At 38.8% G+C, this 26757-nt stretch overlaps 1 protein-coding gene across 2 annotated transcripts in view; it reads right to left on the bottom strand.

Annotated features, from left to right (window-relative positions):
* Positions 1 to 26757, bottom strand: part of PLXNB2 (plexin B2) — a 174132-nt gene that overhangs the window by 15866 nt on the left and 131509 nt on the right. For both annotated transcript variants that reach the window (XM_065743529.1, XM_065743530.1), the window contains 14 exons: positions 19713 to 19849; positions 18919 to 19086; positions 16482 to 16590; positions 14500 to 14727; positions 13848 to 14024; positions 13321 to 13460; positions 12204 to 12304; positions 9707 to 9936; positions 8462 to 8643; positions 7621 to 7687; positions 7362 to 7508; positions 4555 to 4711; positions 3412 to 3512; positions 2434 to 2518 (listed from right to left, as the gene is read on the bottom strand). In XM_065743529.1, the coding sequence (XP_065599601.1) occupies positions 2434 to 2518; positions 3412 to 3512; positions 4555 to 4711; positions 7362 to 7508; positions 7621 to 7687; positions 8462 to 8643; positions 9707 to 9936; positions 12204 to 12304; positions 13321 to 13460; positions 13848 to 14024; positions 14500 to 14727; positions 16482 to 16590; positions 18919 to 19086; positions 19713 to 19849 (2029 nt within the window). The remainder of the gene's footprint in view (positions 1 to 2433; positions 2519 to 3411; positions 3513 to 4554; positions 4712 to 7361; positions 7509 to 7620; positions 7688 to 8461; positions 8644 to 9706; positions 9937 to 12203; positions 12305 to 13320; positions 13461 to 13847; positions 14025 to 14499; positions 14728 to 16481; positions 16591 to 18918; positions 19087 to 19712; positions 19850 to 26757) is intronic.

Below are 26757 nucleotides of genomic sequence, written 5' to 3'. Positions count from 1 at the left end.
AGCCGAGCATCAACCAACACCCCCAGGTCCTTTTCCTCTCTACATTCTTCAAGCCATTCTGCCCCAAGCCTATAGCATTGCATGGGGTTATTGTGGCCAAAGTGGAGGACCCGGCACTTGGTCTTATTGAACCTCATCCCATTGAGCTCAGCCCAGCTGTTCAGCCTATCCAAATCCCTCTGAAGGGCCTCCCTACCCTCAGGCAGTTTGACACATCCTCCCAACTTTGTGTCATCTGCAAACTTACTGAGGGTACACTCAATTCCCTCGTCTAGGTCATCAATAAAGATATTAAACAAGATGGGCCCCAAAACTGACCCTTGGGGGACACCACTCATAGAGTAAAACTAAGGGATTTGCTAAGGGATTTGATTTAGTAGTTGGGTAGAGATAGTGATAGGAGGATGGTTGGACTAAATGATCTTATAGGTCCTTTCCAACCTTATGAACTTATGAACTTATGAACTTATAAATACCAGCAAAGGTATTGGAAGAACACTAATAGCAGTGGAGACACTGGAAGAACATTCGAGGATGTTGGATAAAATCTCAACAGGAATCATCCAGGAGGAAAGAGTAAAAGGTAAATGGCAAGTAATTCTGCCTGCTCTGCTCTCCTGGTCAACACTCAACACTAATGAAATGAAAGTCTGCATACTTTTGCTGAATAGCAATAATACATGTTGAGTTATCAACTGAGAGTCAGCTTGAAAAATGATAAGTTCCTCGTGTATTATTTCTAATCTGTCTGATTGCTAAGCTGTTGGAACCCATGAAATCTAAGATCACTTAATTTGTGTAAAGGAATGAAACTGTTAGGTGAAGCAATTGGTCAGTGCTAGACAGCAAAGCATATCAAATGGTTTCATGGAAAGAATAATCTCAACAACTATCATTCCATAAATCTAATGCCCAAATCATATACATTAACAATATAAGGATAGAAATAATAGAAACAGAACATCTGAAATGCAAAAGGAATCACATGACAAAGAATATTAATTTACAATTTCCATTAATATCAGAGTGCATTTTAGGCTACAGTGGATGTTTCATGTCAAGAAGTTTAGAAATATAGGAAACTGGTCTAGAGAGAATACCCACACAGGAAGGTAAAACCTTTAAAAGATGAGTTCCAAGCTAACACATGATCTCTCACATGGAGAAGTCCAACATACTGCAGCAGGCAGCAGCATTAGAATTAACTTTATGCAACATGCATTACTGCATATGTGACTGCATTAGTAACATGAAAGAGAGGAAACACTAAAAATAAGTCCTGACAGTAGCTTACAATGGACTGCAACCCTCGAATAAAAGGAATGATAGAAAACACTGAATTTTAAGAGAAATTATGTAAGAATTAACAAAACCAGCTAACACATTCTGGAACAACCAAGTGAACATAGCTGGTGAAATATCATCTGCCATGGGAGACACAAACTATGAATGTACAGTGATGAGTCTTCAGGCAATGTAGTTGTAAGAAATGCAATAGAGAAAATATATCAGATCTGTTATATCATGGAGCAGAGGAGCAGGTCTCTCCTGTGGTTCATCTATAATGGTACAATCAATTCTTATTCCAATAAGGAGTAGAAATTTTAAGAAGAAAGTATGAAAGGGAAGAAGAAAGGAGAATCTTCTTAAAAATGTTAAATGTTTTGACTGCAGACGCAATGGCATTAAGGAAGAAAATATCCAGAAAATGTTTGCTAAGAGCACTTTCTATTAAGCTGGAATCACAGAATCATAGGGGTTGGAAGGGACCTCTAGAGATCGTCAAGTCCAACCCCCTGCCAAAGCCATCCCTAGCCCAGGATGTACAGGTAGGCGTCCAGGCGGGTCTTCAACGTCTCCAGAGAAGTTATCAACTTTGTGGCCCTCCACTGGACTCCTTCAAGGTGATCTCTGTCTTTTTTGTACTGGGGAGCCCAGAATTGGACACAATACTCCAGGTGAGGCCTCAATTATAATTAAAGCTCCGTTATAACTAGGATGAAGGAAACCATTTTAAAGTGTACAGACTGTAACACAAAACAAATAAGTCCTATACAGTCTGGTGAGGAATATAAGGCAACGGAAACAAGGATGTGTCACCTGGGAAGAATAGAGATGCTGCTCGAACATGCAGAGATGGGTACAGGAAAGCCAAAGCACAGAATCATAGAATCATAGAATGGCCAGGGTTGAAAAGGACCTCAAAGATCATCTAGTTTCAACTTCCCTGCCGTGGGTAGGGTCACCAACCACTAGACCAGTGGGGCTGTAACATAATGATCCTTGAGGTCCCTTCCAGCTCAAGCTATTCTATGATTCTACAATCTAGCTCCATATACACTCAGTAAATAGAATAAAGATAACAGCATCACCATCTCTGTGTAGGTTTGACTTCTACTAGTTTTGGGAGTAGGGAGGCCCCAAGATACTTACTTTCCCCTGGGACATCTTGCTGATTATCCTCTGGCTGCTGGGAAATTCCCATTTTTGATAAGATGAGTGTGGCACCATCTCGGACCTTGGAAGATACAAACACAGAGTTGTTATACAAAAGAATAAAGCAGGGCTGAACTTATTTATGAACAGCTAAACTGTGATTTCTGTAATCTTTTGCTAGAAATCTGGACCTCTGATAAATGCTGTCCTTCAAAGGCCTATTGGGCAACTGGGTCTGCCATTCAGAGCAGACTGTCCTCTATCTTGTCGCATAATAGATTGCATCAACACCTCCTCAGATTGCTCAAAATGTAGAAGCACACCCAAGACCTCAGCGGTTCACCAGACCAGTGTGAAGGCCCTTTGTACAGAAATAGATTTTACTGTAAAGAATCAGACTCTTTTCTGAGAGAAAACTAACTTCTAGATTTTCTAAACAGGATACCTGTTGTTACAAGGGGACAAATAAAATACAAAGGATAGATAAGTGGATTGCAAGTGTTAGTGTTCACAGTACAAAACCTAACAGACTATACTGAATGTCAACATCTGCTCTCTTGACTAGGTTGTTGAACAAAACAGATCAACTCCAAATCTATTTATCAACAGTGCAAGAACAAGGATAATTCTCAGGTGTAGGAAGTTGTAGAGGAAACAAAAGAAAATATGAATACGAGACCCAGCAAAGGCAAAGGGAGCTTTTGAATGCTGAAAGGAGAATTCAGATTTGCACACTGCAATAATGAGGAAAGCAAAGTGCTGGTATTTAGATAATAAGTTTTTGGTAAGATGCTTAGGCAATACGTCTAGATCTAGCCTTTCATGCTCCCAAGTTTTTACTGTCTAGACCCAGAGGTAGTTTTTCTTTTGATTCTTTACATAGAACAGAAGTTCCTCTACAAACAAATAAAGATTTTATTTATTACTAGAGAACAGTTAACAGATGTGAACAACTGCTCTGAAACACCTCCTTACATTATAATGCATCAGTGTGTTGATACGTTTCCATCTGCCATCTCTTTGGGATGTTAAATCCAAGTCTGAGAGGATCTGTGCAGTAGAACCTGGACGCCACTCTAAGGTGTAATTAAAATGAGAAAAAACTGTTTTAACCACATGCAAATATAACTACTCCAAGAATGTTTAAATTTAGAGAACCACTGACGCATTGCAGAATATTAAAAGAAGTAATTTGACACATCATGATGTGTGTTATTTATTCCTTTCTAGTTGGGCCTTTATTAGAGAAGTTTGCACAAATTATTCCCAAGCATGCACATAATTTCCGGTTATTTTCCATGGAAAGTCACAGAATCACAGAATGTCAAGATCATCTAGTCCAATCCTTCTGCTGGGGCAGAAACACCTAGATTAGGTCAAATTCCTTTGCATATAATACCACTAATATATATAATAAGAACCACTATCAGTCCAAAATAGAGTAAGACTTTCCGTGGATTGGAAAAAAACATTCTTAGTTAATTTATCGGTATCTTCTGAAGAGTAAAAATTGCATCATGTACTTTCAAATTAAGGCAGTAATGAGGATACTGCAAAACTTCTTAAACAGAACTTCTACTATGAGATTATTAGGCCTTTTTGATAACACCTTTCTTTTTTCTTTTCAGAAGAGAACAGCAATTCTGAAAGCCTTCGAAGAGGATGATTTTCATAGGTTGGGTGGCTCATCGTCTTTTAAAAGTGCAATTCCTCTAAGTTATAATTCTTTTTTTTGAACAATCATAAGATCAAAATTGGTACCAGTTTCTGAAAATGCATCATTACTTTTCCATCAGTTAATTGTCCATGCTGTCATTATCACATTAATTAGTACCTGCGATACTGTCAGACATGAATACATTTGTGCTAACAGTCATTAACAGGCTCTTTACACACTAATGACAGAAGACAAAAACTTTAAGAGTCAGGAAAAAGAACTCTATAAGAAAGCATTAATTTTTAATGCACATTAAAACTGTGGTAAAATGCAGTATATTTGCATCCAGCTGAACGTAAATTCTTCAGGTTGCTTTTGTAGAAATTTTTGGCAACATGGAGAAGTCGAAATTACAAAGCACATTTCATCAATTCAATATAGGATCACAAGGAGCAACCTACCAAGAGCTACACTCTCAGCTTTTGGCCACTGAGAACACGGCAGATTTCGATAGACTTGGTCTATTATCTTTTCCTTCACTTGTGATATAGTATCACAGTTCAGCACTTTCACAGGTGTAGAGTCAGTTCCTCCATCTTGTACATATACATTTACTGTCTGTGAAAGAAAGAATGTATATGGTTATTAAGCCAAATCAGAGCTTAAGTTACCTGTAAATCTGGTTTTCTAGATAGTTTAAATGCAAACAATATTTAAAATTAATTGTTAAATGATTATTGCACAATAGAACATATTTGCAATGAGACTATAGATTGTTCCAGAGGTCCTTCACTATTAGGCAGTCAAGCAGCTCTTTTAAAACTCCAGCTAATTCTTCCCATTATGATAAAATAGAAAAGCTGCAGAATAGATTTCCTTATGTGCAATATGATACCATTATCAAATCCTGGGAAATTATTAAATTTTTAAACAAAGGGGAGGCAGAAGAACAAAGCAGCAGGAGCACTGGCTAGTCACATGCTTCTCTTGTAGCCTGATAATTCGGGACACAAGAAGCACAAGTAGCACAGTGCCAAAACTTTATGAGTTACCAATAACCATCTGAACTGCACTTTTTTGAACTAGAATACAGCACACTTTCATCTTCCTTTATGCTATCTTCACAGATCTGGTTTTACTTCTCAAGCTGAGCAGGCTAAGACAGTACTTATGTGATCTAACAAGGCTCAGCTGATGAGTAGTGATTTGTCCGTCTCCCATAACTTTATCTCCTGTGACCAGCTGCTCACTAGACATATATATATACACAGAGACATATATATGTATACATAAAAGCCATATACAACAGCTCTGATGTTCCAAGCCTTTATTTATTGCTTACGACTGTCACAATAACTATAATAGCTCCAGGAAGTATACCTAAGTAGTTTATAATAGTACTAAAATATTACTGTTTTCTGATAGCACTGACGTGTTTTTTTTTTAATGTTAAAGTGAATCTCTTGAAAGCCTGCAATTTGTTAAATCTAGGGGGATTTTTTTAGAAGTATCTTCATTATATATGTCAGTTTCAACACAGATAGAATCAAATGAGAAAATGATGGTCAGTAAACCTCTGTGGAAGGAAAAAATACCCCAAACAGATGTTGTAACAAACTTCTTTTCCTTCACTAGCTGAGTCAGTACAACACCATGCCTTTGTGGACCTTGTGTGGATCAGGAAGCTTTGGCCAGGCACGTCACAAGATCAGACAGTGATCCTAAGCATCTCATCTGGTCCTGCCAACCATGACACCTAAATTTATCATCGTGAGCCTCAGAAATGAACTTGCATGGGTGGTATTTTTATACCGCAAAGAAAAACTGTGCCATACGGCAGTGAAATTAAACATGATTGCACTGTCCCTTGGCAGAACTCTCAAACTAATCATGAGATTTCACCTTCCTTTTCCTATTAGCTTTATGGTAATTAGACATGATTTGCTGCTGGTTCAGTATGCAGCATGTCAGTGTAACCAGTGATGCAAAACAGACTCAGCTTTTAAATAAGAACAATCAGAGTGCAGACAACTGCTTTGTACCGTACTCTCCCACCACATCTCACTTTCCAGCAGAAGTGAACTAATTAACTCATGCTTTAACTGACCTTGGTGGATGAATGCTCCCTAACTGTTCGCTGTTACCACATCATCATCATCATCATCATCATTCCAAAGATCCCAATAATTTAAAGCAGTGCTTCACAATCTTTGGTCATATGTGTATCTGTATATATCTCATTATCTTACATGCACAAACAATTGTTTTATGTGAAATTTGTGAATCTGGACCGAATACCTCTACTATACAATGTCACAACGTTTAACATCTAAATATGCTTTTGCTGCCCACATCTGATTACATACACAAATTTTCTGCTGTTGCACTGCACTCATTTAGCTTAATAATAGGCATCAGATTTTTTTATGAAAAGAAACAGACAATAAAAAATTGTTGCCATGATGTCTTACATGATGCATAGTGCAAATACATTTTCTTCACCATACATGAGAGGAACAGCACTGCCTATGAGTGATACTTTCTGCTCAGATATTAAGACAAAAACACAGCTAATTCCCAAAATAACAACTGAACTTAAAATATTCATTCTTGGTCAGCACGCCCTTTTCCTGCAGGCAGTCTAGGTAACAGCTGAGTGACTCTGTGAGTGAAAGTCCTACAGCAATCTCCTCACATCAGCCCTCACATCAGCATACCCCCAGCATACGCAAACAGACCTAATAAAGCTTTTTGTTAAGTTTCTCTTTTGACACTGCAGATATGTCACTGCACCTTTCTCAGTTGGAGACAACCACAAATGACTACTAACGTGTCAATAAAAGAGGAATCAGAGATGAAAAAACATTCTTTTGACAAGAAGAAATAAAAAACGAGAGAAACAACCTGAAGTTAAAGCACAGCATTAGTGAAAGAATTTAACAAAAATCAATCACAAGTTAATTTAGATGGAAAACGGGAAAGAGGTAAACACCACAGCCACTCTTCAGGCAGACCTTGAAAATTACGGAAGGGATTTACTGAAGTGAATTCCATAGAGGTAGGACTGGAATTTAATGCTTAGAAAATACACAATAACTCTGTTTTCCTGCTTGGAGACTTGCTTTGTTCAGACCAAATACAGTATTGCTCCCGATCAGAATTTCTTGGCAGATCACAGTAGTTCAGCAAGTATGTACATTCTTAACACTATAGGTCTTCGTTATAATAGGAAAGTACTTTTATAACATCTTAATCACTCTCCGCTTACCAACTGTGTATACTCTACGTCATCTCCTAGTAAGCCTGTGTCATTCAGTGTGTACTTGGCTTTCTTCAGTACAGCATCCACTGGACCTTTTTCAACCTGGTGTTTGATGGCTTTGAACAATTTGTAAAGAGGCTCCCCAGCATTGTCCTGTTAAAAGGAAATAAAATGCAATATAGCAAAAATCAAAGATGTACTCAATGCAGCATGTTTAAGTATTACTGATGAAAAAACCCCAAAGGCAACAGACTTCAGCTCTTACCTTGAGGTACTGATATAAACAAATAGACATCCAGTTAGACAACATTCTCTCAACAACTGTTTCAGATCTAAAAAAAAACCAACAATGCCAAGTAAGTTAACAGCACTTAATGACAAAGTTTTAAAGAAAAATGTTGCTTGAAATGTAATATTTTTTACATGCTTAACTGCGGGCACTCTCCTAATGCAATGATTTCCCTACAGATTCTTGAGAGCGTGTACTTGCTTTATGATAAGTGCTTTGTATTGCTCATCATTCCTGAGTACCTTCAGCTCGTTACTAAAAAGCACAGTCTTTATGCGAAATCTTAAATTGTGCCTATGCTGTAAGAAGAGCTAAAAATTTAACCCAGAAGTGCACATGCTGGGAAAGCAACCCCACAGATTACAAAACACGTGTGCACAGCAAGGCCTTTTGTAATGGATTTGAGATAACAGGAGGGTTAAAAACATTAGTGTAAGCCTTCACTGAATACATAATGAAAGCTGATTATGTGTGCTCATTACGGAGATGACGTGTGGTATAAATGCTAGATAATTTGGAATAAAATTAGATTAAAAAGTAAATGAAATGTTCATTATTGTATTTTGAAGTAAGGTAGATGCTTTAGTAATCTTGATACAGATTCTATGTCACAGCAATGTGAATAAGGAAATCTGTTGCTAACAGTCTGGCTTTTGCCTTCCACAGCTACTTCTGGTGAAGCTGTCTTCCTAATACGCTTGGGTGAGGGTGTTTTTGACTTCCACATGTAGGTGGTGTTTTAGTACAGTCATGTTGCAAAAGAAATACATTTTCAGGATAACAGAGAACTACAGAACAATATAGCAATCATTCAAACCTTCTTAGCATCAACTTTGGGTTTTTGGCCACCACGTACTGCTCCATCAGTTCTAAGAACAGCGTCCTCATGATGTCAGTGTAGTATTCTAGTTTTCCATGTAAAGCTACTGTCAGTAAAGATGCAAAATACACTTTAGCTCGAGCAGAGAACTCCCTTTGGTTTTCCAGTGTGTGAATAAACTGAAACAGAAAACAAATGGAAAAATCAAGTCAGGTGATGTTTTTGTGAAGAACCTCAACACTTGTCTGCATTAAGAAGATATGCAATATTATTTAACAGTAACCTAAACACAACAGGGAAAAGTTATCAGAAGTTTGAAAGAACTACTTGTAAGAATATGTTACCTATCATTTGGTTTTAGATACACAGTCCACTGGACTAATCCATGGAATGCTAATATATTTTAACTGAAGCCTTATGAAAAAAGGATGCTTTAATTAAAAAAAAAGAAAAAGAAAGAAAAAAAGGAATGAATGTGTTCTGTGACATTTTTTTTAAAAGGGAAAATCAGCTCTCCTCTTTCCCAAATTCCCAGTCCTTTCACATCATATCATAAAGCCACTAATCTAAGTAAGTGCACCTGGGAATGTGCTCTCTTCTGCCAGAAACTGTAATGTTACCATTAACTAGCTCGACACTGGAGCCTCATTTAAGAATAAGAAGTAGGTAGAAGCCTAAATCTATATTTAGGTGTCTGACAATCAGCTCAGTTTTTTGAGAGTGAGCAATTAGATATCTTTTCGGAGGAGCTGAGTACTCATCAATCATTTTCATGAATAGGGCACTTGTTACTGGTTGGAGGAGCCTATGTCTTGGACTGTCTGAGAGAGAAATCCAGCTGACAGCTTCTAGCAGGTAACTGGTAATCACAGCCCCTGCGTGAACCAGGAGGGAATCAGGATTCCTTTGGCCACGTTTCTTAAAGATAAATGTACGCTAACATGTAACAGTACCTTTTATGGCAGATCAGGTATTATCTGTTTTCCTGCAGCCCCTGTAATGATGACTAAGGCTGTGCTACATGCTTTGGCTGGTCCTACAGAAATACGAACGCGCCTGTCTGCAACTCCAGGAAGTTCTGGCTGCAGTGACATAGATTTGTCTTTCATTACTATGGAACTAGAACCTTAAGAAAATGGCTTATTTCTATTGACTTTGATGCATTTGTACTCGGAAACCTACTGTATTGAATGCCAAGGTATGCCAAGCTAAGAGATAAAGTGAATCTACTTCAATACTCACATTAATGAGAAATGATTTGCTATTGAGGAGGTTAGAAAACTGGTTCAGAGCCTGCTCCACAGTCTGCCGCCGAGCCTCTGGGATATCCAACTTCCCTGTGATCATCACGTCTTTCTCCCCATCTTTGGAGGGCAAGAAGAAGACTCTGTCTGTGTATGTTTTGTAGTCCAGTACTGGGATTCCAGCTTCATTTACATCATTTGTCTGATCCTCCATCTCTATCATTAGATCTAGAACACAGTTGGACAGTTGATTAAGAAAACAAACAAACAAACAAAAAAAACTCTTTTTTTTTCCTTTTTTTTTTGTTTTTTTTTTTTTGTTTTTGGTAGAACAATCTCTTTGGGTAGCATGCAAGGTAGAAGAAGTAACTCATCACTGAAAACTCTATCTCAACTCAGTTTTTCTCTTGTTATTTTTGCCAATTATCCTGTTAACTATGACCACAGCTAATCCTCTGGTGACATGTGCATCTGTCTCTAGCACAGATGGTTTTCTTGTTTACATCTATTGAAAGAGAGCCTTAATAGATGTCTGGGCAAGTTCATACATATGAACCTAGGACTGCAGCAAAGAGCAAAAAACAGACATAGCAGTACTGCTTTTTCAGTTTTTTTTCAAAGTATGTCCTATTTCCTCTGAATCCATGAAGTAATAAAAGTTATTTTTAAAAACATATAGCAATGCAGGAAAAGTACAGTTTAATGCATAAAGAACACTAATTTAATTGGGAGTAAGGAAATGGCAGGAAGGAAGAAGGTTAAATGTCTTGCTGAAATTGATGGAAGCACTTCTGTGGGACTCAGAAGCTTTGAATTTGTTAAAAGGACAACAACTAGGGAATCATCTTTCGGAAGAGCTATTTTAGCTGAAGGATTTCCAATTACCCAGTATTGTTGATTGACTAGAATACCATGTTAATTAATATAGTGACCTCGTGTCTCTGCAATTTTATTGCTCATATGCATTCATTTACCCCTTTATTTTAGAGCAGTCAGCAACCCCTAAGAGAGAGAGCGTCTAGTGGTTTCCAGCTCTGTGGTATTTGTACTTCCTCCCTGATGGCTCTTTCGTTGGCTATTATTGGTTCTACATATTTCAGACTGTCTGTACTTCATGCTGCTGTCATTATAACTTTACACTGTGAATCCAGAACGTGTTTTGACTTCAGTGTTTCGTTTTACTGTCAGCCAAGGTGGATGCAGTTTGGAAACTACATTGCTCCTTGCATGTGCTTTCTGTTTCCCCAATGTTTGTGCTTAATGGAGCAGAGAGGGGAACCTTCAACCCACCAAACAGCAGGAGCCTGTAGCACCCTCCAGGGAGAGTCAACAAGAGAAAGGCACCTTCTCCTTTCAGAAATGAGTATGATGTTGCACTGGGGAGGCAGTGGGAGGGAGAGCTGTTAACCTTGACTGACACTTTTTTACATTTCAAAATGCAGTTTGAAATGAAGCTTCTCTAGGAACAATTTTTGATTCAAAGACTTGCTTCTGAGTTGTCTAGAACATGGAAAGAGTTAGCCTTCCAGAGAAAGTTGATACAAGGAAAGAACATTCTGTCTCCAAAATTTCCGGAAAACAAGTCTTGGAGAGGCTTCAAGGATGTCAGAAGTCACTGAGATACCCAAGGTCCTAACGTTAGTTTCAAACTCTAAACTCAAATTGGTGCTTAATTCAATCCTCCTTGTTAGCTGCTGTCAACATGAAATAATATACTTCTCTCTGGAATAAAACCTGTGGCTTTTTTAGTTATTATTTCAACACATCCCCACTGCAAGTCTAATTAGATAATGAGGTGACATTTCATGGTATTAATTTAGGCCAATATTTACAATGTTTTCATTCAGATGCTTAATTTAAGTATTGCAATGAGTAGTTCAACATGTAGAAATGCTGAGCCTACACACCTCCTGCTGCCCTCCCTGGAATGATGCTTCTACGTTTATACAGAACAATTAGCTAGCTTCTCAAATAGGGTCTTACCATGATAAATGGTACAACATGCTATTTCTTTCCTGCATGCTTTCCAATTATCCCTTTGCAGACTGATTGCTGCAAATACATTTTGCAGCTCTAAAAATATTTTTTTCATGTATATACTCGACACATATTGCCATTGTACTAAATACTAAGCGGACAGTTAGTCACTGAAAACATCTATTTCCACTCTGTCAATCCATTCACATTAAGAATGTGGATATATAAATAACAATAAATAACCCCAATCTCAACTATTTTTATTTCATAGTAGAAAATTCTGTGCTTCCTTTAAACTAAATCTGTCCATTTCCTTTAAGAACGTCAACTCCTTCTTTTACTTAATTTATGACTTTCATATGTAATAGCAAAATGTTTGCTGTGTGTCAATATCTGCAATCAAGACTACCAAGATCTACTTTCAATTATTTGTTCTCAAGTGGAAGTTTTAGCAAGATAGCATCACTGGTCTTCTGATGGCTCAAGAGGACTCATAGCAGTACAAATATCTGTCATACCTGTGAATTCCTTCTTGCACCGGTCTCTGACACTCTCCTCCAGGCCTTCAAGTTGTGATTTAATCTTTTCGTACTCCCTTTCTGCTTGCTGGCTCTTGCGTCTTTATGGAATAGAAATATGATTTTAAAAAGTTATAAATTGTAAAAGCAAAGAATTTCTAAAAGGGGATGACTGGAGGACAATTCTTGGCTTAGATTTCCTTTTGAACACTAGTGGCAGAGCAAGAATGGAGTAAGAGAATAACATCAGTAGCCCAAATCTTCATTTAGTGCTAATCACCCTGGCACCACCACAGGCCTGCTGCTTGAAAGCATGCTGGGGTAGAGATTTGAAACCTGAGAAGCACAAGCTTATTATATTATATTTCTACATACAAACCCTACATATTCAGTACATAAACTTAATTTGCATGTACCAAACAAAGACTACTTGCAGTTCTACGCTGTGAGGCATCCAGGATGTGCATCAAGGAGCAAACCAAGGAGGCTACAGGACATCTACACTGCTGATCCATACCAATAGAATGAAATCCACTTCCTCCTAAGGTCTGTGCATGAGCCCAATGCATTACTAACCTCAAAATTGTGCTAAGTAGGTCTCAAGTGAAGTACAGACATTGTTCTGGCCCTCTGTGAAGTGCGAACTTCATCATTAATCGTGAAATTTGTGTGTGGGTAACATTTATCTCAGCTTGCAAGACTAAAATGACCACTTAGCCAAACACATCCAGCTTGGAGCTTCAGTGCTGACTGAGGCAGTATAAATGTGGATGGATATGTATGCAGAGTAAGTTATATCCTTCAGGAGAGGCACTTTAGCTGCCATTTCAAGAATGTTATGTGTGCCACTTTGTCTGCAATTGTGCACTAGGCAAACCTGGGACCAGTTGTTGTGCTTAACGGATAACGCACAGACTGTGTTGACTGACACCAGAGAATTTGGTGTGTGTGAGAGGAATAAATTGGTGCTCAGTCATATTTCCAGCTGTAAGTGCTTTTCTTAACCCTACAGCTCTGAAAATTTATACAGATATTTTGTAGGTTGAACTCGGAACAATCAGATATTACCTTCCAAACTTTAGGACACCGAAAAGACATAATTAAAGGAACTTCTTACCTGTAACAGATGATAGAAATGATGATGATTGCTATCATAGGAATAAGTACCAGTGGCAAAATAAGATTCAGTGGGATGTCACTCACACGTGTATCATATTCCACCCTTCCGAGGACCCACTCACGGAGTCCAAATTTCACCTAAATAGATAAGCACAGACACTTGCCTCAAGAACGGCAAATGGATAGAGGTTCACTTCTCAACTGTGCTCTAAATTCTTAGTAATTCTTACTAAGTGAATTCCGAGCTCAATCTGTCAAACAAAAGAATCATTTCTGAATATTTACACATCATTTAGGTCACTAGCACTTTATTTTATGAAATAGTTTCACTTTGCTTTGCAGGGGAAGACAAATTCCCAGCTTGCTTAGATAGAATTTTACACTCCCATGTAAAGAACATACAGCTCAGCAGCTTGGGAACAATCTTTACATGTGGCATCTTCTACACAGTAGGCAGAAGCTGGAGAAAGGAAGAATTGCAAAGAGTTTCTTTACAGTACACATTATATTGAAAAGGTAACCTACAATGAATTCTGGAAGGTTATTGATCATATCTCTCTTCTGCCTTTTCTTTGGTTGAGGCTGTACTTCAGGTGGCTCGCAATATAGGTCCGTTTCAGTCAGTGTTTTTATGTTGCATGGCTCATCACCTACAAAAGCCTGGGCCTCATCTATTGTCATGGCTTTGTTCAGGTTACTGCCCTAGACAGAAAATGAGAGGGTAAGTCATTAAGGCAAAGTCTTGGGAGATGAGAAATTGCAAGTTGATAGTTTCTATTTGGATCATTTTGAGAAGCAGGCGTGATTCATACTGTGGTGTATTGAAGAGCAGACTGGAGGGGAATTATGTAATTCCTTCTCCTGTCCTTCCTGATGCAGGAAAAAAAGTTCTCTCCAGTCCATGGGAGTTTTTTTGAAGAAGGTATTTCCAAAGGCCAGACTCAACACGAATTGGGTTCTGGGGAAACCCAAAGTATGGCCAAAAGGAGCAAATGCCTCTGAGAAGAGCAGGGGAGGGAAAGGAGAGACAGTATGTATCATCTAGCAGGGGTAAGACATTCTAGAACTTTAAATACGATAACAAAGAGCTGGTCAGTATATATTAAGAAAGAAAGGAAAAATCCCATACATGCATCAAGGACAAAATGAGTAAACAGTCATCTCTTAATAAATTTACCTTTGCATTTATAAGTTTGTTGACTTGCTTTTTGATGCCATCTGTGAAATTTTCAAAGGTTGGGTCTGCAACATATGTAAATGAATGGCTCTCATTTTTTACAACCAACTGATAATTATCCATTAGAATTATAGTGGTAATGTTATAGTTTTCTGGATCTTCCAATATTGGTAGTGAAGAAAAAATCACAGTGGTTTCATTAAGTCTTGTAACACAGTTTCCAATGAACTATAAGAAACAAGACAAGAAGAACATGAACATTAAAGTTTGACTGGTTCTTATACGTAAATGTTGATAACTTCACCACACTGTAGAATAAAAACACTGAAGTTGTATCCTCTTCATTCAGCAAAAATAACAAAGTATGTGATACTTGCTAAAAAGAAAAGAAAAAAATGACAGAATAAATTCTTGATTCATTATGTTCTAGCAGCAGCCCCCAGAAAAAAACAAAACAAAACAAACAAAACAAAACAAAACAGCTCACTTTCCATGGCCTCCAAACTCTGTGGCTCTGGACAACACTGGGCTTGTATCAGTAAATTGCTCTAAGATTAAGAGGTTATCATGGGAAGTTTAATCTTCTGTACCATTAAGTGTCTCAAATAGGTTCTTTTTACTGACGCTGTAGAATATCTTACTGAAATTCAAGACAATTACAAAGTGAATTTCTGAATAAAATTTACTAATTGCCACTCATCTCTGCAAGGTAACAATTCCGTTGATCTGTCCCTCACCTCACTCCCAATTACATACGTGTTCTTATCCTACAAACTCCTTCAGCCATTCACTTACACAAACCACAGCCAACAACACTAACACGCACCGCCAACGGCACTAACATGAACTCTTAAAACTTCCTCTATTAAGACCTCAGTTTCTCACTTAGAGAAATCAAATGCCATTTGATAGCTTCTCTCCTAAAAATTGATATTGCTACAAAAATGGAAGTAAAACAAAAGATAAAAAAAAGATGAAAAAGAAACGAGAATGAAGTGTATGTAATGTAGAATTAAGCTAAAAAGTTGAGGAGATGCTGAGCATACACGAGGAGGGGCAGAAAAATACATGAATAAATTATTACAAAAAAGCTAAATAGTTTAAGATTGTGCTGGGATTTAAGGTAAGCAAGTTTCACAGTTCAGACTGTGAAATGTAGGCAGTTTTCCTCTTAAATTCTTAAAGGATAGAATCCAAAATCCAGCCAGCTTTGGCATACTCAAAAAGTTGAACCACACGTAAAACACTAGAAATACAGATTAACAACTCTATAATTATTTTTGAAAGTGAGCCACATGACAGTCTTAGATTGAAAAGCTAGCCTTAAAAAAAGACTTAAAACACATTCTTACTGGAAGATTGTTTTTTAAGTTCTCAATCTTGGTATTAAATTGCAACCTTCGTGAGAAGAGTGGGAGATTGAGACCTACAGATAATGTCAGTTCTTAACATTACATGCAAGAAATGCTTGCTTTCTTTTTTAACTTTATTTTCCATGTCTTTTTTGGGGGAACATGATATAAGTGGAATATGCTTGAAGCAAGAAAGAGAAGATTTTTTTTGTTGAGCTGTGAGAAAATGAAAGGCACCAACTGTGCAAAGCCAACAATACAATACTGTAGGAATTTCAGACAAATTTCTAAAGTTTTCAAGGGAGGGGAAAGACAAAGACAAATTATACCACTTTCAAATTTTGAAATATATCCAGTTTACCATTCAAAGCTTAGTTCTTCCATCCTTATTCATTCTGAATGAAAATAATTTTAAATCAGAAGATTACAAGGTGCAAATAAATGTAAGTCAAGATGGCAGGAGGGGGCTGTTCCTAAACTGAGATCCAGAACAGACCCAGAAGCTTGTTCAAACATCACTCCACCTTAAGCCCAGTGAATTCAAGTGGGCAAGCTCAAATGCATTTTCTTTCAATATATTATATGTTATCCATCCATTGTGACGCCTTAAGAGAGATGAAAGAAAATTACCATTTTGGAATTCAGTTTGCCTGCTTCTGGACGCTCTGCATGTACCATCAGTGAGAAACTCTGGATGAGTTCAAACCCAGTTCCAGTTACTGTAATATTTCTCCCTCCACTGAAAGACAAAATTAATAAAGAAGTCAAGTAATTGGCAAAATACTATACCTATAAACTACTTTATCCTGCAGCACTACAACTTCCACTGAAAACAGTTATGTAATGGCTACATGACATGTAGATATTCTACACAAAGAATTTCCAATAAGGCAATTGATGACAACAGCACTTAAAAACAGCAATGTCAAATTATTTTTAAAATAGTAGAATAGAAAAGTGAAAGTCATTTTATCAGCAGCTTTTCAATGATGCCTACTTTTGTGTGCTTTACTTCTGCAATGTTTTTGTTAACCTCAGTCCACCTACCACACACAGAGATAAAGGTGAGCATATTTTCCATAGATCTGCAGGGAACTGGCTTCCCTATTCCTTTTCATTTGCAACATATTCTTTAGAAGAGAATGCATTCACATAAGAAGAATGCATGCAAGTGGCCAGTGGGAATTGAAGGCTTCTAAGTAACACAGATTGAGAAGGATAGCAATCCTCAGAGCAATCCATTAAAATAAGGTTCAGTTCATAAGGAGGAAAAAAAAGTACTTTAAATACCCTGGAGTAAATCACTAGTGATCTCTCAAAGAACCCTTGAGGCCCGAAAACCACCCAAGCAAAAATCAAAAGCAAGAATTAAAAACACATAAAATTTTACATAAGCAATTACTCCATATACAAGAAGGCAGGTACCAGTTCCTCTCAGAGAAGTCATGGCCAATTTTATTTTTATTATCCTATTTTAAGGTCATGAATTTTTTCCTGAAAGGAAGTAGAAACATCTCTACTCCTCTCTGTTAACTGTGCTCAATAGGCAATAGGTTTAACAAGAGAAGTGTAGAGTCTTGTACCTAGGGAGGAATAACTGCGTGCATCAGATCACGCTGGGCAATGACCTGCTGGAGAGGAGCTCTGAGGAGAGGGACCTGGGGGTCCTACTGGATGACAGGTTGACCATGAGCCAGCAGTGTGCCCTGGTGGATAAGAAGGCCAATGGGATCCTGGGGTGCATTAAAAGGAGTGTGGCCAGCAGGTCAAGGGAGGTGATCCTCTCCCTCTACTCTGCCCTGGTGAGACCTCATCTAGAGTATTGTATGCAGTTTTGGGCTCCCCAGTACAAAACAGACAGGGATCTCCTTGAAGCTGTCCAGCAGAGGGCTACAAAGATGAAAAAGGCCCTGGACCACCTCTCTTCTGAGGAAAGGCTGAGAGGGCTGAGTCTGTTCAGCATTGAGAAAAGAAGACTCACTGACCACCTCTATATGTATATAAGGTGTGGGAGGCAACGGGATGAGGCTGGACTCTTCTCAGCAGTGTGTGGTGATAGGACGAGAGGAAATGGCCACAAAGTGATGCATAGGAAGTTCCACACAAATGTGTGTCGGAACTTCTTCACAGTGCAGTGCCGGAGCAGTGGCACAGCTGCACAGAGAGGTGGTGGAGTCTCCTTCTCTGTAGATGTTCAAGGCCCACCTGGACACCTACCTGTGCAACCTGGGCTAGGGAGCTGCTTTGGCAGGGGGTTGGACTCAATCTCTAGAAGTCACTTCCAACCCCTACAATTCTGTGATTCTGTGAACGGTCAGAATACTAGGGAACAGCAGAGGAAAGGCCACAGCCTGTCCCTGAACCAGTTGCAGAATTAGTCTCAAAACCAGAGGTATGACAAGAAGATAAATGATTTGCAATCTTGCTGCTAACAGTAGAGCAGCATACTTCTTTTGGTTTCACAATTGATACCACGTCAGCATTTTTCCAGAAGGAATGTTGTACTGAATGAACAGATACCAGCTGGAGTGTTAAGTGGGTATCAATACAGGACAAACCACTCCTTTTAAAAGCCTTACAGAATCCTGTTCTAGATTTCCTAAAGATACTGTTTTCCTCACAGGACAAAAATATGATAAGCCATAACATTCATCTGTTTCCAGCTTACTTATTATAAGCTGAACAGAAGAATGGCTGGAAACCTTTTGGTTATAAACTTTTTATATCACTTTCAGATGATGATCTTTCCTGTAGAGTGGGTAAAGACCTCTAAGCAATACAAAGATAATGTTGCTTGACCTCTTTCTGAAATGCTTCAGATCTTTCTCTTTTATACACGTTTATTTAAAAGAAGCTCATTACCTTTTCTGGTTTCAGTATTTAGCTTTGAAATGATTGAAATTTGGAGGTAAACAAAATACTTTCAACATCAGCTGTGGTTAAGAATGTTCACAACCTTTATGTTTGTGACTATGGTAGTTTTTATTTCGAACTGTTCTATATGGAGGAAAAGCTATAACATATTGTAACCCAATTGTAAATGAAGTTATGACAAACATTTAATTACCTGCTGAAGCTATTTACTGGCTTGAACTTGGTGACAGTAGGATTCTCACTGTATGAAAATTGCACTGGTACAACAATTTTTGTTTCTCCATAGTGCATTGTGACTCCAACAGCTTCAACCTTGCTATTATGTCCTGTAACGCAAACAATCTCATCTCCAAATTCAGTGCTAGATTGCAGAAGATAAAGAAAATATCTTCAGTTACTAACATTATTGTGATCTGTATTCTTTACCATAGTACCTCATAATAACAACAATAAAAACCTCTATTTTTGCTATGCATTAATTAATTGCACGAGTAGGCAACATTTTCTCCAGATCATATAGAGTTTTTAACTGGATATAAAAAGAATAGTGTACAAACACAACGTGATGTCACACATCATCTCACTCAATTTTTTGGGGGGAGAGAAGGGTGGCAATTAATAAAAGGATCATGAATTGAGAGGAACAAGACAAGGGGCACAATGGGATTAAAAGTGTATATGTATATGGAACCACTGAGGAGATGTTGAGCGAGATCTTGGCCAGATTTGGAGCAGCCAGTCAAGCTGAGTGAGCTGAAACTAAAATTTTTTGCATAACTGAGTACTTCAACTTTGGTGATTTTTGCAGCTACCTCTTCCAGATGAAGCCTCTGAGTTTCTGTCTGAACTTTATGTGCAGAACCACACTGCACAGCATGAGTCACTATCAGTAAGAGATAGACAATAGATTTATGTAATTTCTAAACACCAGAAAAAAGTTGGTGCTTTGTTAGGATACAACTCTGTACTGTTATGCAGGGTACGTACACATTGCAAGGCTGGCTACCAAGAAAAACACGAACATCCTTCTTGGAACCAGTTGCCAGGTTCATACCAGTGATGGTAAGTGTGGTTCCACCTGCTTGTGGACCACTTTGAGGTCTTATTCCAGTGGGGTGAGGGTCCTGCAAAGAGAAAGTGATCAAACCACTTAAAAAATTTAAAATGAAATTTACAACAGTATTAACTGGCATAATAGATAATTGTAGTTTAATATTATTACCTGAAAAAATAGAAGATTAAAATAATGAAGGACAAGTCTCCTCAAGTAAAAGTATATCATTACTCATGGTGAGTGAAGGAAGAAGTAATGTGATGTGAATGTACCAATATTTTCTTAATACTTTACTTTATAAGGCTTAGTATGAACTCAAATTTCCTATTTGCAATAGTTAGTGTTAACTGCCATTAAATCTGTGCGAGTTTCATGTTGAATTTTGTTTTCATTCTTAAGATGTCCTTATGGCCGAACCTACCTTCCTTCACCTTCCCTTACCCTTTCCTACATTCTACATTGCTGACGGGAGAGACAGAACAAGTTTTTCAGAATTAATATTATACAAAAAGAACATTAAGATCCCATTTATCTTGTTAAGTCTTTAAATTGCAGTAAAAGAGCATTATCTCTCTCTTGACCAATGAGCTTGAAGAGAAAAAACAAACAAACAAAAAACATTAAACTTTCCTTTATACACTTAGAAGCCTGGAAAGGATTTCTTAAAATCAATTGAAACAAGCTTCAAATTGTCATGAAAATTTTCAGAAAATTTTCAAGTAAGTTCACTCCTTTTGTTCTCAGTTCATTCTTTGTTTCTGTGTCTGCATTCCCAGAGATATGACAAATACTATAAATTAACAGTGAAGGCTTTTCATGAGAAGCGCAATTTAATTACTTCATCCCTAAGTGGTCCCTACTCCCAGTTGAGAAAATCATTGCTATTCAGGACAACTCTGAATTAAGAGTGTGAGTGAAGCCACGTAAGTGGCTTGAGATCACCCAGCCTGGCTTCAGCACATGCTGCTTGCCAACTTGCTAAAATGAAAGGATGATGGTGAAGCCCAGCCTTGGGGCTATGCTCTGTGCAGTATATACAATATGGTCAACAGTGAGGGGACCTGGCAGGTCACACTAATGGTTGGACTTGGTGGTCTTGAAGGTCTTTTCCAAACCAGATGATTCTATGATTCTATGAATAAAACAAGAGCAAAGACATCTAAGGACTTCCCTTGCTGATTAAGGTTTACCTGATCACCATCACATTGCATAGATGCCCACTTGGTGAACATGATCAGAGGCGGGAAGGCCATGCTCAGAAACAGTTTTGCCATCTCTGTGTCAGCTTGCAGCTACAAACACAGCAGTTTGTGAATGGCTGGTAGAAGAGGGAACGGTATACTGGAGTTTGGCTAAAAGCTCAGTGAGCCATTGATAGGTTTTTATCAAATAGCAGGGATTTGTAAAAATGCATTCAGCTGACCTTGTGGTTACTTGACAAATCTGTTTTATTGAAGCACTGATATTATAGAAACATAGAGAACTTGTACTTGCTGTGCTCGTTATATACTTTCATGTCTGAGCAACTTCCCTCTGAAGGAATGCATCACGGTTCAGCACACTTCACAAATCCACAATGACAACTGCAATTTGCTCTCAAGTCATTGAGCTTTAGGAATATGCTTTAACACTAATTGGGTGTCAATTGCTTTTCTTCCCTAAGAGAAATCTGTTTGTAAACCCTTCACTTCTCAAGATGTACGATGCTACAGCACGTGACTGCTCCCATGAACTAACCTCTGATTTCTTTTTAATTTAATACATCACTTGAGTTACATTTTATGTAAGGAATTTACTCAAAGTAATTTTTAAGCATAGTTTAAATAAAAGGGAACATTGATTCAACATAATAGAGCTGACTAAAACTGCTTACTTAGATCTATACAACCCTCTCTGTGCATACTCTTTTTCAGATTTAATTGCTTGCTGATTTAACCTAAATTGAAATTACACAAGGGTAAATAAAAGATTTGAGTAGGTCAGTTTTAAAAGTCACATCTAAAGCTTAAATTAACATGTCCAGATCTGCTCTTCACAAAAAAAAAAAAAGCTCATTAGCACTTTTTTTGAAACACAATTCTGTTGATTAAAAATTCTATAATTGAAATTGTATTACTCATAAAATTTTACCAAACAGTTATTTATTTAAATTATTTAACCTAAACAGATAGGTAGAAAACGATGCTTTTTATTAACTTCAGATTAAGTTTTAATCACTATAAAGTGTTAGGTATATCGGACCACTATACTATGTCCAGTAAAAATCCACAGCAACAGATAGACAGATGTGGAAGGGATAACTTCCAGAAGTCAGTATTCCTTGAGAACTACTAAAAAATTAGTGGACAAATTCTATACCACTCTACCTCAGAAACAAAACAAAACAAAACAAAACAAAAACAACAACAACAAAAAGAACCTATTTATATTGTGTATCTTTTTCTTCTAATACCTGCCAAGCTTTTATACAAAGATGTTAAATAATTACACCATTAAAGCTCAGCTGGGATATATGATCCGTAACTTTGGCAGGGCAACAGTTGTTTCAGTTGCTAACAATCAGCAAATACCAAGCAAGTCATGAACTCAAAGCAGAATCATTAAGAAACAATTTCTGTGGTACCTTTTATTGACAGCCTACATTTGCCCCTTCATGAATAACACAACAGTAATGAAGAAGCAGAAAAAGTACCTGTTCCACTTTCCCCAGAATTTCCTGTTTTTATTAGAAAGATTCTGGTTCTGCTAACAGTTAAAAAGCTAAAAGGAGATGGAGCCAGTAATTTCAGTAATTCTAATTTGCTGTTATCTGTTTCACATATTTTCCCTTTTCCTTTTCCGTTTCCTTTTCCTCTCCTTTTAAAGACCTTCCAGAAAACTAAGTAGATATGATAAATATATCATTAAATAAATGATTGAGATTTTTTAACCATTTTAATAAACATTTCATTGCACTATGAGCAAGCTTTAGTGCTCTTCTAAAATCTTCATGGATGGCTCAAAGCACAAAGCTGCAGCAGCCCACCTGCTGGTCTTCTCAGAGTATCAACAAAGAAGGTGTAGCTCACCGAAAAGCTTAGCCAGAAAGTGTATTTCAGAAATACAGTTATGAAGACAAGATTGTCTGGAGAATATATTTTTCCTTCACTGCTAACCTAGTTTGAATGATAAAAAATTGCTGCTTTTATCAAGAAGCAAGCCCTTCTCATTTGGGCTAAATCCTGGGCAGTGCTAAAAATTCAGCCACTACAACCTGCACTGATTCTCCTCCATCTGAACTGCCACAAGTCCATGGGGCCAGATGGGATCCACCCAAGGGTGCTGAGGGAGCTGGCAGAGGTGATTGCCGAGCCACTTTCTGCCATCTATCAGCATTCCTGGTTATCTGGAGAGGTCCCACAAGATTGGAGGCTTGCTGATGTGACTCCCATCTTCAAGAAGGGCCGTAAGGAAGACCCGGGGAACTACAGGCCTGTCAGCCTGACCTCGGTATCAGGGAAAGTTATGGAGCAGATGATCTTGGGGGAGATCACACGACACGTGCATGGCAATAAAGGGATCAGACCCAGCCAGCACGGGTTCACCAGGGGCAGGTCGTGCTTGTCCAACCTCATCTCCTTCTATGACTGGGTGACCAGACAGGTAGATGAGGGAAAGGCTGTCGATGTAGTCTACCTAGACTTCAGCAAGGCCTTCGACACGGTCTCCCACAGTATTCTCCTGAGGAAACTGGCAGCCCGTGGTGTGGACAGGTTCACTCTTCTCTGGGTGGAGAACTGGCTGGAGGGCCGTTCCCAGAGGGTAGTGGTTAATGGAGTTAAGTCCAGCTGGCGTCCTGTTACGAGTGGTGTCCCCCAAGGGTCAGTTTTGGGGCCCATCTTGTTTAATATCTTTATTGATGACCTAGACGAGGGAATTGAGTGTACCCTCAGTAAGTTTGCAGATGACACCAAGTTGGGAAGATGTGTCAAACTGCCTGAGGGTAGGGAGGCCCTTCAGAGGGATTTGGATAGGCTGAACAGCTGGGCTGAGCTCAATGGGATGAGGTTCAATAAGACCAAGTGCCGGGTCCTGCACTTTGGCCACAATAACCCCATGCAATGCTATAGGCTTGGGGCGGAATGGCTTGAAGAATGTAGAGAGGAAAAGGACCTGGGGGTGTTGGTTGATGCTCAGCTTAACATGAGCCGGCAGTGTGCCCAGGTGGCCAAGAAGGCCAACGGCATCCTGGCCTGTATTAGAAATAGTGTAGCCAGCAGGAGCAGGGAGGTGATCATCCCCCTGTACTCAGCTCTGGTACGGCCGCACCTCGAGTACTGTGTTCAGTTTTGGGCCCCTCACTACAAGAAGAACATTGAGGCCCTGGAGCGTGTTCAGAGAAGGGCAACAAAACTGGTGAGGGGTCTGGAGCACAAGTCTTATGAGGAGCGGCTGAGGGAGCTGGGATTGTTTAGTCTGGAGAAGAGGAGGCTCAGAGGAGACTTTATTGCACTCTACCACTTCCTGAAGGGGGGTTGTGGTGAGGAGCGGGTGGGCCTCTTCTCCCTGATAAATAACGACAGGACGAGAGGGAATGGCCACAAGTTGCGTCGGGGAAGATTTAGATTAGACCTGAGGAAACATTTTTTTTCTGAAAGAGTGGTCAGGCACTGGAATGGCCTGCCTAGGGAGGTGGTTGAGGCACCATCCCTAGCGCTGTTCAAGAAGCGTTTAGATGAGGTGCTAAGGGATTTGATTTAGTAGTTGGGTAGGGATAGTGATAGGGGGATGGTTGGACTAGATGATCTTGTAGGTCCTTTCCAACCTTATGAACCTATGAACCTATAAGCCCAGGACCCCAAGTGTTGTGAGATCTGCAATCCCACCTTTTCAAAATCCTCTCTAGGATTTCCTTTCTCCTAGTTTCTTCCTTTTTCTCATTTCAGTTCCTGAATCAAAAGCACTCCGCTTCCATTTAAATTCCTCCGCATCTGCGTATCTGTTTGCAAAGTCAGAATGTGCCTGGGGGACGTCACACTTTCTGCAACACTGCACCACAGTGCTTACTGCAATTATGATGTTAAGCAGAACATTTGATTATGTGTCCTATATGGAATTTATAGCAGCCTTGTAGTAATTCTTCTGGAAAACATCAGCTCTTGTCAAGGTTTGGCAATGCTTCATTTCTCGTGGACACAGCAAGCCTACCACCACTAACTTAACCCTTGTTTTACAATTCCTTCAAGTGTAGAAAATCATAGTTTGTGTACATTGCAGTCCCTTTCTTCTTTTGCTTGAAATGGGCAGATACCTTTTCAAGTTGCAGTGGTCTAGGCACAGGACACATTTGGTCACTGGACAAATACTGTTAATGTCTTCTGGATATACTGTGTCTGAGTGAGCACAAATCTCTTCTGCAATAACAGGTTTCCCCATGCCTGGGCTTTCTGACTGCCTGATTTTTAAAAGCCTGCTCTGATGGCCATCAGTTGCACAGTGGCCAGTCAAGGCATGTAGGTCATCTCTCAGCAGAACTTCTCACCACCTTACCCTTTCATGATCAGGTACTGTACTTGTAGGATGTGGATTTGCAGTTTTGATATGTGCATCCTCAGCTGTGCCATTTGAGAAAGGATCTCTTCTCAACAGGTGTAGCTTGCTCCCAACAGGTGCAGAATGATTTATCCTGAAGAAACAATTTGATCTCAACAGGATTACTTGTTTGTAGGTCAGAGCAGATTTTAGCTTTTCAGCTGTGGGAAATTCGAGCATTTATATCTCTTACATACCAACTTTCCTTAAATCCTTGGTAGAGATAATAATTCCAAGTGAGAGGTCTCAGTGTGCACCTGTGACCCATGTCTGCCATGCTGTACCAGACTGTGAAGTGAGTACTGTGAGCTGATGAGCAGGTTTCCAGGGCTTTGATAACCACAAGGTAGCTTTAGAGGAAGGATAATAATAATGCTGCAAATAGGTTACCTGTTCTGCCTTTATGACTATAGTCAGTGCTGATCCTGTTGATACAGCTTACCTGAAAGCAGTGGTTATCTGCTTCAATTTGAAGCAGTGAGACAATGATGGTTTCTAAGTAGACTCCTTGCACATTGCTTATGGTGTATAATATTCAAACAGGATGATGTTCTTTAGTAGCAAAAGCATTTATTCTTTTTTCAACACCAATGAATTACTTGCAACTTACACTCACGTTCCTTTGAACCCTGCCTCGTTCCTGCATCCTGGACTGACCTGAGCTTCACAAACTGTATTTTTGGGTTGTGTCTCATGGTAGTGTCATATTCTTGCAACAATCTGTTCTCTGAAACACACTGTGCTTCATCAGCAAACAGGTATGAGGGGAAAATAGAGTCCTGGCAGAAATGCTTGCTCTGGCCCAAGCATGTGTATGACTTCACATTCAGGCCACTTTCCAGTGTCCTGTTTTCTTTGGTAGAGCCAGAAACCTTTCCTTGCTTTCTGTTTGCATCCGCTGCCACATACTTGCACATTTGTTCACAGAAATGCTTATATATTATTTGTTGTAGTTTCATGCTTTCTGCGTGCTGGAGGGTAAATTATCTCCACGTCTGTTCCACTTATAATCGCATTTAGCAACAAACTTACTTATTAGCAACATACATGACTACTACTCCTGATAGAGCTACTGCAGCCCCTCTGAGCACTCCCATCTGAGCTCTTGTATTTTTCATCCTGTTTATTAATCTAGAATGAACATTTTCATCTTTAACATTTTATGGCTTGCAGACAGTCTTTCTGCACAGTTAGGATGGTGATCCGTTATTTCTTTAGGTTTCTGATTACAGTGCTATTAAAAGATACTTTTTACAGGCTGAAAGTGCTCATAGAATTTTAGACGTCTGTGTCTGCTGGTGTCCGATCGAAGCATAGCTTTTATCTGGCTAACAGCAGGGTTACTTTTTTTGTCCTTTTCTTCCTGCTATCCAGCTTCTTTGCAGTTTATCCATTAAAGATACACAG

The sequence above is a fragment of the Cyrtonyx montezumae genome, unplaced genomic scaffold (genome assembly GCF_038088225.1).
Source record: "Cyrtonyx montezumae isolate F1298 unplaced genomic scaffold, pur_monq_1.0 scaffold_3, whole genome shotgun sequence".
NCBI classification, from domain to species: domain Eukaryota; kingdom Metazoa; phylum Chordata; class Aves; order Galliformes; family Odontophoridae; genus Cyrtonyx; species Cyrtonyx montezumae.
This window is presented reverse-complemented; position numbering and strand designations above follow the sequence as displayed.